General features: G+C 36.1%; 1 gene segment (V, D, J or C); it reads left to right on the top strand.

Annotated features, from left to right (window-relative positions):
* The first annotated feature begins 482 nt into the window (after nt 1–482).
* LOC137348918 (Ig lambda chain C region-like) overlaps nt 483–13669 on the top strand; it is a 60022-nt gene continuing 46835 nt past the window's right edge. The window contains 1 exon segment of the C gene segment in view: nt 483–598. Coding sequence covers nt 589–598 — 10 coding nt within the window.

The following is a 13669-nucleotide window of genomic DNA, read 5'->3' as shown; positions in this document are numbered from 1 at the left end:
TAAATTTAAGAAAAAGTGATGCATGCCTCATTATTGTTCATCATTTCCAATGGTGTGTGCAGATGGTTTCATAATAATGAAATTCAGGGACACCAGGTCTTAAATTATAGCTGACAGATGTACTGAAGTTAGTCGGAAGGGAGTTTTTGCTAAAGGACTCAACACTGTGTGAATACTGGAGGTACTGGAAAGCTTATCTTTGGAACAGGGACAAAGTTAACAGTGGAGCCAAGTAGGTACTAATTAATAACTGAAGACTGTGTCTATTTGCTTGTATATACACGTATGTTCTCCGCACTACCTACAATGTAACATTGTCAAATAAAACGTGACGCCGAGCCACACAAATACAAGTTAAGATCGGTGACCAAAATGCAGGGGGAGTGGGGAGGGACCTACCCTTAAAGGAGCGTCCTAAAGGAGGAAAGAAAGGGTTTGGGCTGGCGGAGTGGTTTTAGGAGAGGATTCCAGACCTTGGAGGCACCACTTCCAATGGTGGGGCGATGAAAATCTGGGAATGCGCAAGAGGCCTGAACTGCAGGAAGGCAGCGATCTATTAATGGAGTAGGACTGGAGGAGGCTGTGTGAATGGGGACTGGTGAGGCTATGCAGGGATTTGAACAGTATATTTGAACTGTGGAGGATTACAATGATGCTGTGGGTCAACAACATTGTTTTAAGGTAGTGCAAGTTTCTGAAGGAAGTAGTTGAAGGACATTCGTTGCAAGATCTGTGAGAACAGTATAATAACAACAGAAAGTAATGCCGTTTAACCACTCTGTAAAGTGGGGTCACAACTAATAAAATACCAATATTACTGATTGTTAAGTCTAAAGTTAGAGCAATATGTATTTTTGATATCTTAGACTTTGGAACATGGCGGCTTTAAGCATCTATAAACTTCCATAGCCTTGACTGGGAGTGAGTGCAAGTAGAAATACCTACTGAACAAATGGAAATTCCATAGAAGTATAAGTGACTTACGGACCACACAGGTTTGCATTTGAAAATTTGACAGAAAAAAAACTTTGGGGCTTATTCAATATTGTACTTTTAAGCTGCAAATTAAGATTTTTTTTTTCAGGAACATTCACGTGTTTTGTAAGCTTTACCGGGAATTACCTTAATTGGGGGACTATAATATGTCCGATTTGGAAGGGTGATTTGGAAGCAGAGTTATTCTGATGACAACTTGACAATAGAATTGTAGTAGTTGAATTCTAATTTCAACTCAGTGCAGTTAATGGCGAAGTACACTGAAGTACAAGGGATCTTAATAGGGGGCGCATTGCTTTTGGACTCTGAAACCTAACTGACCTCATCTTTGGCAGCGGGATCAAAATCATTGTAGACTCCAATCTATCTATTAATGAGTGGTGGCCACAAACATATGCATAACCAATATGAATAAAGTTAATATGAATAAAAGATTATTAAATACTCAAACGTTGAAATAAAATCAGAAAATACTGGAAAAGCTCAGCAGGTCTGGGCAGCATCTGTGGAGAGGGAAATAGAGTGAACTTTTCAGAGGATCTTTCATCAGAACTGGAAAAGATTGGATTGACCAGTCTATAAGCAAGTCCAAAATCAGGGTGGTTGGAGGAGTTACTAAATATTAATTGAAAGGCAAGGCGAGTGAAATAAGATATTATAATAAGGTCAAAATGTGCATTTCCTTAAGATGTCCAGATCTATTTTCTGGCGAGAATTAGGCACCAGAAGTCGGAGAATTTGTTTTTGTACTGACATATCATACCGTGTGGGTTATGGCAATAAGCTTACATTCGGAACTGGAAGCAAGTTAACTGTAATACCAAGTAAGTTAAGTATTGTAATACATGGGATAAATAAAGTAATAGCTATTAGATAAACAAGTTAGAATGTTAGTTAGTTACAAAATCTGAACAGCAGCTAACAATTTTTTCAAGACAGAAATGTTCAACCAGCTCAGTTCCAGAGATCATTGCGGGTTTATTCCCACTGGTCATCTAAAGCCAGTCCAATGCCTTTGGAATACATGCAGATATAAGGTGGAGTGATGATGTACACTCAATATAACATTATTATAAATTTGGAATGAAATCACTAATATTGAACAAATATAGTTGACAAGGAATGATTTTTGATGATCTGCATTGATACTTCTATATATGTATGCATCGATGTATCGATGTGCCTGGCTATGCAGTGCACAGAGCAATAAATTGATATTCCTGCAGGTAGAGAGAGACACAGGCAGATAGGCAAACAGAATAGAATAAACAAATAGATAGCATAAATAGACTGACAGGCAGACAGACAAATCGATAAACAGAAAGACGCCAAAATGCGTGAAAACTGACTTCTGAGGAAAACTGGGGGCCTGTTTACTTAAATTGCACCGAGAAGATACACAAAGTAGAATATCTACCTCAGGGGGTTTTTGTTAGGCAGTGTAGGGCTGTGTGAACGATGGTACCAGAAAACTTATTTTTGGAAGTGGGACCAGACTAATCGTGGAACCCAGTAAGTAACGCCACGAATAATCTAGAAAATAGAACAATTAGATTGTTTAATTATTTCAAGCCATTGAAATGACAATAAGAATACACCAGTAGTGATAGTATTGGTACATTGAAACCAGCACTATCCTGAGTTCTTGTAAAGGGGTCAGTTACTGTGTGGGTTCTTCAGGATATGGTGAAGTGGTATTTGGAGGGGGCACCAGACTCATTGTTAATCCTGGTAAGAACTCAATAGTCGTTCCTCAAAGTGACCATGTAAATTAGTTTGCAATAAAAAATTATGAATTCTGGTCAAAATAAGATACAGATGGGCCATGGGCATAAAGTAGGTCTAGTCAAAATTAAACAACATTTTTACTTTCCGTAAAGAGATATCATTATTATATGAGACAGAATGAAGTTAAATTGATTGAAATGAGTTGCAATAATGTACGTTTGGCCACTTGGTAATACTTTAACTTTGAAAATAGATAATGCATAAATATAATGTCTGGTTGATTTGGTAGATAGTCAATATGAGTGACATCAAGTAAAGGGTTTATGCACTGGTACGTAACGCTGTGTGAATAATTACAATAAGCAGATATTTGGATCAGGGACCAAACTAATTGTGCAACCCAGTAAGTGAAGTTTAATTCTGTATTTTTAATTATGATAGTTAAAACATTGTTTTATTAATACGTGTCACCAGTTCTTAGCAACTTAAGGCAAATAATAACTATCAAGAAAGATTTGACATGATGGGGCTCAGTTCTCTGGAATTTAGAAGGCTGAAGAGTCACCTACTAGAGGTCTTTAACATTATGAAGGTATTTAATAGGGTAGACAAAGAGAAGTGTTTTCCACTTGTTGGGAGACTAAAACTAGGGGTTATCCATATAAGACAGTCACTAATAAATCCAACAAAGAATTCGGGAGCAATTTTTTCATTTATATCGTGATGAGAATGTGGAACTTGCTACCACATGGATGAGTTGATGCAAAGAGCATAGATGCGATTCAGGGGAAGCTAGATAAGTATACAATGGAGAAAGGAATGGAAGGATATGCAGAGAGGGTGAAATGAAGTAGGATGAAATGAGGGTCGTGTGTAACATGAGCACTGGCATAGATCAGTGGAGCAGAATTATATTTTCTGCACTGAAACTTCTGTGCAATTCTATGCAAAATGTATTTGATACTGGAGATAGTAATTGTTCCTACATCTTAAATTCCAAAGCTGAAATTAAAAAAAACTGATGGTTCTATAAGAAACAACAAGTGATGTAGTGTATGCGAATGGCTGGCTGGGAAAGGTTTTAGTATTGATACATCAGGCTGTGTGAACCTTGCTGATAAGCTGATCTTTGGATCAGGGACCAGGCTCCAAGTTATACCCAGTAAGTGAGATGGTTACGGATGTCTGCTTTATGCAATAGAATGGAAAAGAGAAGCATGTCATCAAATTAGTTGAAATATGGATCAGCTTCAGTTTCATGTAATTTGGTCCACACCGATGTGAATATGTAATTTAGAAGTGATCTACTTCAGGAAATGTGATGGGATGTTCTCAATGTGAATTAGGTAATTGTTAGGAAGGAAAGAATTATTGTTGAGGGTTGTAATGGTGTGTGAATGTTGACTCCTACAGGACGATATTTGGAGCTGGGACAATGCTCAAAGCTCAACCCATAAGTTAAACAGAGTTGCATAGAATATAAAGAACAGAAATAGACCATTCGGCCCATCTAGTCCATGCCAGCGTTTATACTCCACTCGAGCCTCTTCCCATTCTTCCTTATCTGGCTCTATCAGCACAACCTATTCGTCCAGTCTTCCTCATATATTTTTCTAGCTTCCTCTTAAATGCATTATACTATTCTCCTCAAGCACTTTCTGAAATTGAAAAGCGTCAAAAATTATCTTATTTCAATTGCTAGCATCCCACCCTGTGTATGTTAAAAAAAAGTTGTGAGATGGATTCCGGCTGTAGTGATGAAATATATAATTCAGGATAATAATCCATGAAATTACTGAGCGAGGACAGCAGATTGACAAATAGTTGGGAAGCATACGAGGGAACTGATGAACTGACGCTGCATTTTTATTGAAAAAGTAATGTTATTTTGAGCTATAACCAGGCTAAATAAAAAAACAGATGCGTGCCGAATAATTATCAATGATCATAGTTTCTACAGATAGTTTCATGGTACTAGGATTCAGTGATATCAAATATTGAACTAGGAATACCAGTCAGAACAGTAATGTACTGACATTAATTGCAAAGGGGTTTTTGCTAAAGGGTGTGATGCTGTGTGAATGTTGGAGGTGTCAACAAGCTTATCTTTGGAAGCGGGACAAAGTTAACTGTGGAACCAAGTAGGTCATCATTAATAACTATAGACTGTGTATTTACAAATATGCGAGTTTTCTGTACTGCCTATAATGTCTCAAGTAATTTCTCGACATGCTCAGTTAATTTATGCCTCTTCTTGCTGGAGAAGGATATGATAGTTCAGATATCATGTGTAATGGCTCTGATTAGTGCAGTTTTTTGTTTGCCATTGTGCATCTTATTAAGCTTAAATTATTTTTTACATTGAACTTAACTATCTGGATCCATTTTCCTTTTGGAAAATGCCAAATAATGTGGTGCAATAAAACAGCCACAAAAATTTGCATTTATATAGCGTCCTTAACACAGTAAAACATCCCGTGGCGCTTCATGGGAGCTTTTCCAAACAAAAGTTGACAGTGCCTCACAGAAAAATTAGAATAGGTGAGCAACATTCTGGTGAAAGAGATAGGCTTCGTGGAACACCTGAAAGGAGGAGAGAGAGGGTTGGAGAGTCGGAGGGGCTTGGGAAGAGAATACCAGATGGTGGGATGCGATGAAAATCTGGGATGCGCAAGACGTCTGAAATGGAAAAGCCCCAAGATGCCGGAGTGGTGTCGGGCTGGAGGAGGTTGTGCAGATGGGGAGTGTCGAGGCCATGGAGGGATTTGAACTGTGAAAGGTTGCTACGATTCTGTGGCAAACATCATTGTTTTAAGGTAGTGCAAGTTTCTGAAGAATGTAGCTGAAGGACATTCTTTGCAAAATCTAAGACAATGACAGCAGAATTTAAAATAGCTATATACCACTGCATTGTGTGGTCACTATTTCATTTTGTCACAGTTAAAATAACAATATTATTAACTTTAGAGTCAAACATTAGATTAATGTGTATTTTTTATATTTTGTTCTGAAAAGACTTAAAGACGTGTAAGTTTTAACCATCCTGAAGTTCAATACTCCTGAATGGGAGTAGTTACAAGTAGGGAAACATGTCATACAATGGATTTTCCATGGACGTATGAGACACTGTGGCTAATGGAGCACAAAGGTTTGCATTTGTAAATGAGGCCAGAAGTCAATCTAGGGATTTTAAATATGTACATCTTAAGCCACAAATGAAGTTACATCTGTAGGAAAATTCATGCTTTTAGCAACCTGGACTATAGCCACCAATTAAATGTATTTGGAGAATATAATACATCCTATTGGAAGAATCATTTGGAAGTAGAATTATTCTGGTGACAACCTGACAATAAAATTATAATAATTGCATTCTAATTTCAGCTCAGTTCAGTTAGTGACAAAGTGTATTGAGGTGCAACTGGAACTCTTGTTATTACCATGGGATGTTAATAGGGGGCTCATTGCTCGGAGACTCTTTGAACCAAAACTAAACTCAACTTTAGAAGTGGGATCACTGTGTAAATTCCAGTAAATATTTAGTCAACGTATTTATCTATAAACTACTGGGGGACATGGACATATGCATAACCAAAATGATTAAAGTTGACTTGTGGAAACGATAATTGAACACTTGAAAATAAAACATTGCAGCTGCTGCAAATCTTAAATAAAATCTGAAAAGGCTGGAAAGGATCAGAAAGTCGGGTGTGGAGAGTGAAACAAAGTTTCAGGCTGATGACCTTGCATCAGAACTGGAAGAGGTTAGAAATTCAGCAGTTTATAACAAAGTGAGGGGGAAAAGGGGTAGAGGAATTCATAAATGTAAAATGGAAGGGACAGTGAGGAAATACAAGCCTTTTTCTGCCACATAATATGACACCAAGTGAAAATGTACAATTCTATAACATGTCCATATCTAGTTTCTAGTCAGTATTAGGCACCAGAATCAGATTAGGTTTTTGCACTGACATATCACACTGTGTGGATTATGACAATAAGCTTAGATTTGGCCCTGGAAGCAAGCTGACAATAATACCAGGTAAATTTAGAAGTATAACATGAAGACTATGTATCATAATAGGTATTAGATAAACGATTTAGAATGCTAGGTACAAAATCCGAACTGCAGCTCAATACTTTGTCCCAATAGAAATGATTGGCCAATTCACGAAATACAATTCTATAGATTGATCAGTATTCACTACCATTGGTCATCTGATGCTACTATAGTACCTTTGGAAGACTAAAAGACATAAGGTGGAATGACGGTCTACGTTGAATCAAATATCATTATAATGTTGGAATTAGTCAACCAATATTAAACAAATTAGCTATATAACTGACAAGGTATACCTTTTGATGATGTGCATTGATGCCTCTATATATCTGTATATCCATGTCCCTGTCTATGCAACACATAAAGCAATAGTTTGTTATTCCTCCAGGTTGGAGATCCATACATAGAATGATAGGATAGAATAAACAAATGATTACACAGTACAAATAGATAAATAGGAATATTATCAGCCAAGTAGACAGACAGAAAGTCACAAAATATAAGAAAATTAATTTCTTAGGTAAAATGGGTGCCTGTTTAAATTGCATCAGCAAGACAGACAATAGTAATGAACTCAGAAGGATTTTGTTAGGCAGTGTAGGGCTGTGGGAAGGACGGAACCTACAAGCTTATTTTTGGAAGTGGGACTAGACTAATCGTGGAACCCAGTAAGTGTTGTGTTATGAAAGAATAATGCTGATTGGAAGCAATTAAAGGATTATCATGAATAATCTGGCTAAAATAATGATTAGATTGCTTAGTTATATAAAGTAATTGAAATAACAGTAATGATCATTCAGTCGTGGTTGTACTGGTACATTGCAAACCAGGTCTATCTCGAGTTCTTGTAAAGGGATAAATTACTGTGTGAATACTGAAGGATATGGTAAATTTATATTTGGAGGAGGCACCAGACTCATTGTTAATCCTGGTAAGAACTCAATAATTGTTCCTCAAAAATGGCCATGTAAATTAGTTTGTAAGCAAATGATAGATTCTGGTCAAACTGATGTACAGTTGGTGATTAGCCATCAAGTCGATCTAGAAAAAATTTAACTAGTTTTACGTTCGGTGAATGTGTAGCATTAATGCGTGAGAAGGGTAGAATCTAACTTTGTTTTATTGAGCTAGGCATTTGTTAATATTTTAACATGGAATATTGATAATGCATTGAGTTGATGTTGTGGATATCCTTGGCATCAGGGAAAACGGTTTATGCACTGGTGTGTGATACTGTGTGAAGACTCTCGATAAGCTAATATTTGGATCTGGGACCAAACTAATGGTCCAACCTAGTAAGTGAAATATAATTCTGTATTATTTATGATGAGAGTCAAAACATTGTTTTGTTGATATATGTCGTCGGTTCTTTGCAATTAAAGTTACAAAATAACTATCAGGAAAGAATGAACAGCCTGGGGACCTTGTCCCTAGAAAAGAGAAGGGTGAGGAGCCATCTGACAGAGGGTTTAATATCAACAAGAAGTTTATTAGGGTGGACAAAGAGACGGATGCCCCAGTTGTTGGGAAGTCCAAAACTAGGAGTCATCAATCTGAGATAGTCTCTGGAATATACAATAAACATTTCAGGAGAAATTTTATATAGAGTGGTTAGAATGTTGGACTTCCTACTACATCGAGTAGTTGATGTGAATAGCATAGTTGGATTAAGAGGAAAAGTATGACTATGCATAGATGTAATTATTACTTAGATACATGGTGTTTTTTTCATCAAATTCCAAATGTTATCTATAACTCTACCTCAATTATATTAAATGCACTGATGCTGGTAATAATCTGATGCATATTTACCAGCCATTAATGTAAACTACAGGATAATAAAGAAACGCGATTCCAATAGAACAACCTAAGGTTCCATTAATGAAAGAACTGACTGAAATTGGGAGATAAACGTGTCAGGAATCATAACCGGGTTCGATTGTTAACAGACCATCCTGTTTGTCAGGAAATTGTGAAATGTATCCACACTTTCCATATAAAATATATAATCCAGGATGATAATTCAGGAAAACACTGAGAAAGTGTAGCACTTTGGGAAGTACTGGGGAAGCATTCAGAGTGACTGATCTATAATTGGAAGCCTGAGCTTTTGACCATAAAATGTGTTATTCTTGAGTGCAAAAACAGAATAATTGAAAATAGGTATGCCTAATAAATGTCAACGGTCATGTAAAAATGGTTTATACAGGTGGTGTCATTATTATGGCATTAAACGATGCCAAGTATTCGAGCATAGTTGTCAGAATGAGCAAATCAAACAGTACAGTAAATCGGAAGGGAGTTTTTGCTAAAGGATGCAATGCTGTGTGAATGCTGATGGCTTTAAGCTTATCTTTGGAAATGGGACAAAGTTAACAGTGGAGCCAAGTAGGTATTCATTAATAACTGTAGACTATCTATCCACTTACATACATATGCATGTTCTCTGTACTGCCAACAATCAATCCAATAATTTCTATATATGGTCAACATTCCTGAAAATTGTAGCATTTCATTCTGGAGTTGGTAACTTGATACCCCATGGAGTAGTTGAGGCGAGTAGAATGGATACATTTAAGGAGAAGCTGGATCAGTAGAGCAGGGAGAGGGGAATCGAAGATTATCCTTATAGGATTAGAGAAAAAGGGTTGGAGAAAGCTTGTGTGGAGCAGAAGTACTGGAATAGACCAGTTGGATAGAAAAGCCTGTTTCTGTGGTGGAAATTCTTTGTAATGTAATATTATTATAATGTTAAAATTAATTCATCAACATTTAGCAAATATAAATGCCAAGAGGTGGCTTTTGATCTGCACCGATGTCTCCATGTATTTATGTATTGCTGTGGCTATCTATGCAATATATGAAGCACAAAGTTATTATTCCCATGTGCAGATAGATAGAGAGAGAGCTCGATGAAGATATATAGATGAAATAAAAAAAACAAAGTCGCGGTTTTTACCTTAAATTGTAATGGTAAAATAGACAAAGAATAATAATTAACTCAGAGGGTTTTTGTTAGGCAGTGTAGGGCTGTGTGAATACTGGGAACAGAAAGCTTATTTTTGGTAGTGGGACCAGACTAATCGTGGAACCCAGTAAGTGTTATCTTATGAAAGAATACTGTCACAAATCTGATTGAAAAGAAATTAAAGAATTGTCATGAATAATCTAGAAAATGGAACGATTAGATTGCTTCTTGTTACTTAGTTGTATGGTGTTTATATCAAATTCCAAATGTTATCTACCATACTACCTCAATTACATTAAAGACACTAATGCTGGTAATAATCTGGAACATAATTACCAGCCATTGGGGATAAGTACAGGATAATCAAGATTGGCAATTTCAATAGTACAACCGAAACTTACATTAATGAAAAAAATAACTGAAATTGGGAGATAAAAGTGTCAGGAATCATAACTGGATTTAATTGTTCACAGCCCATCCTGTTTGCTAGGACATTGTGGGACGTATCCACACGCTACATATGAAATATATAATCCAGGTGATAATTCAGGAAAGCACTGAGAGAGTGTAGCACTTTGGGAATTACTGGAAAAGCATTCAGAGGGACTGATACATAAGTCAAAGCCTTGGCTTTTTAATACAAAATCAGTCATGCTTGCGTAAAAACAGACTATTTAAAAATAGATATGCCTAATCTATGTGAATGAATATATAAAAACAGTTGGTACGGATCGTGTCAGTATTATGACATTGGACGATGCCAAGTATTCAAATATAGTTGTCAGAATGAGCACAACATTACTACAGTAAATCTGAAGGGTGTTTTTGCTAAAGGATGTAATGCTGTGTGAATGTTGCTGGTAGCGAAAAGCTCATCTTTGGAAGCGGGACACAGTTAATGGTGGAGCCAAGTAGGTATTCACTAATAACTATAGACTATCTACCGATTCACATACATGTGTCTGTTCTCTATAGTGCCAACAATTAACCAAGCAATTTCTCTACATGTTCAACATTCCTGAATATTGTAACATTTCATTTTGGAGTTGGCAACTTGCTATCACATTTAGGTAAGGAGCATGTATGGATTTAAGGGGAAGCTGGATAAGTACAGCAGGGAGACAGGAATATAAGAATACCCTGATAAGATTATATTAAGAGAGTGGGAGGAAGCTCCTGTGGAACAGAAATGCTGAATAGACCAGTTGGATGGAAAAGCCTGTTTCTCTGGTTTAAATTCTGTGTAATATAATATTATTATAGTGTTAATATTAATTCATCAAGATTCAGCAAACTTAATTGCCAAGGGATGGCTTTTGATATGCACTGATGCTTTTATATATTTATGTATCAATGTGGCTGTCTGTGCAACACATGAAGCACTAAGTTATTATTCCTAGATGTAGATGGATAGAGATAGAGAGGTAGATGAAAATACATGTGTGAAATGAAAAAAATTAAAATGGTTGCTGTTTCCTTTAAATTGCAATGGTAAAATGGACAAAGAACTATAATAATAAACTCAGCGGGTTTTTGTAAGGATGTGTAAGGCTGTGTGAATACTGCAGCTGACAACCTTATTTTTGGAAGTGGGAGCAAACTAATCGTGGAACCCAGTAAGTGAAGTTTTATGAAAAAAATGTCACATATCTGATTGAAAAGAAATTAAAGAATTGTCATGAATTATCTAGAAAATGGAACAATTAGATTGCATATTGTTATTTAGTTACATCGTGTGTATATCAAATTCCAAATGTTATCTATATTCTACCTCAATTATATTAAAGGCACTGATTCTGGTAATAATCTGATGCGTAATTGCCAGCCATTGATGTTGACTACAGGATAATAAAGAAATACAATCTCAATAGAACAACCTAAGGTTCCATTAACGAAAGAACTGCCTGAAATTGGGAGCGAAATGTTTCAGGAATCATAACTGGGTTCCATTGTTAACAGACCATCCTGTTTCTTAGGAAATTGTGAGATGTATCCACACACAACATATAAAATATATAATCCAGGATGATAATTCAGGAAAACACTGAGAGTGTAGCACTTTGAGATGTGCTAGGAAAGCATTCAGTGATTGATATATAAATCGAAGCCTTAGCTGTTGACCACAAAATGCGTTGTTCTTGAGTGAAAAATAGAATAATTGAAAATAGGTATGCCGAATAAATGTCAATGGACATGTAAAAACAGTTTATACCGATAGTGTCACTATTATGGCATTGGACGATGCGAAGTATTAAAATACAGTTGTAAGAATGAGCAAATAAAATACGACAGTAAATCTGAAGGGAGTTTTTGCTAAAGGATGCAATGCTGTGTGGATTCTGGAGTTGGCGTTAAGCTTATCTTTGGAAAAGGGACAAAGTTAACAGTGGAGCCAAGTAGGTATTCGTTAATAACTATCGACTATCTATCGACTTGCATATATGTATCTGTTCTCTGTACTGCCAACAATCAATCAAATAATTTCTCTATATGTTCAACATTCCTGGAAATTGTAACATTTCATTCTGGAGTTGGTAACTTGACACCACATGGAGTAGTTGAGGTGAGTAGAATGGATACATTTAAGGGGAAGCTGGATCAGTTGAACAGGGAGACGGGAATCGAAGATTATCCTTATAGGATTAGAGAAAGAGGGTGGGAGGAAGCGTGTGTGGAGCAGAAATGCTGAATAGACCAGTTGGATGGAAAAGCCTGTTTCTCTTGGGTAAATTCTTTGCAACGTAATATTATTATAATGTTAAAATTAATTAATCAACTATTCAGCAAATATAATTGACAAGGGTTGACTTTTAATTTGCATCGATGTCTCCACGTATTTATGTATCGTTGTGGCTGTCCATGCAACATAATTGTGTGGGTAGATAGAGATAGGGAGCTAGATAAATATATATAAATGTGAAATGAAAAAGTTAAGTCGTGGTATTTACCTTAAATTACAATGGTTAAATAGACAAGGATAATAATTAACTCAGAAGGTTTTTGTTAGGCAGTGTAGGGCTGTGTGAATACTGGAGGCATCAAGCTTATTTTTGGAAGTGGAACCAGACTAATCGTGGAACCCAGTAAGTGTTGTCTTATGAAGCAGAATGTCACAAATCTGATTGAAAATAAATTAAAGAATTGCCATGAATGATGCAGAAGAAAGAACAATGAAATTGTTTATTGTTAGTTAGCTGCATGGTGTTTATATCAAATTCCAAATGTCATCTACAACTCTACCTCAATGATAATAAAGATACTGATTCTGGTAATAATCTGGAACATAACTACCAGCCATTGAGGTTAACTACAGGATAATAAATAAATACTATTTCAATAGAACAACCTAAGGTTTCATTAGTGAAAGAACTGCCTGAAATTGGGAGGGAAAAGTGTCAGGAATCATAACTGTATTCCATTGTTAACAGCCCATCCTATCTGATACGAAATTGTGAGATGTATCCATGCACTAAATATGAAATATATAATCAAGAATGATAATTCAGAAAAACACTGAGAGAGCATAGCACTTTCAGAAGTACTGGGGAAGCATTCGGAGTGACTGTTGTATAAATCAAAGACTTAGCTTTTTAATGCAAAATTAGTCATTCTTGCATTAAAAACAATAATTAAAAATAGATGTGCCTAATAAATGTCAATGGTCATGTAAAAACAATTTGGACAGATGGAGACATCATTATGGCATTGTATGATGCCAAGTATTAAGATTTAAGTGCTAGAAGAAGCAAACAAATTACTACAGGGAGTTTTTGCTAAAGGATGCAATGCTGTGTGAACACTGGAGCTAGCTATAAGATCATCTTTGGAAAAGGGACAAAGTTAACTGTGGAGCCAAGTAGGTATTCATTAATAACTGTAGACTATCTATCTACTTCCATACATGTGTATTTAATTTC

The sequence above is a fragment of the Heterodontus francisci genome, chromosome 34 (genome assembly GCF_036365525.1).
Source record: "Heterodontus francisci isolate sHetFra1 chromosome 34, sHetFra1.hap1, whole genome shotgun sequence".
NCBI classification, from domain to species: Eukaryota; Metazoa; Chordata; class Chondrichthyes; order Heterodontiformes; family Heterodontidae; genus Heterodontus; species Heterodontus francisci.
Note: the sequence above shows the minus strand (reverse complement) of the source record. Positions and strands in the feature narration are given on the sequence as shown.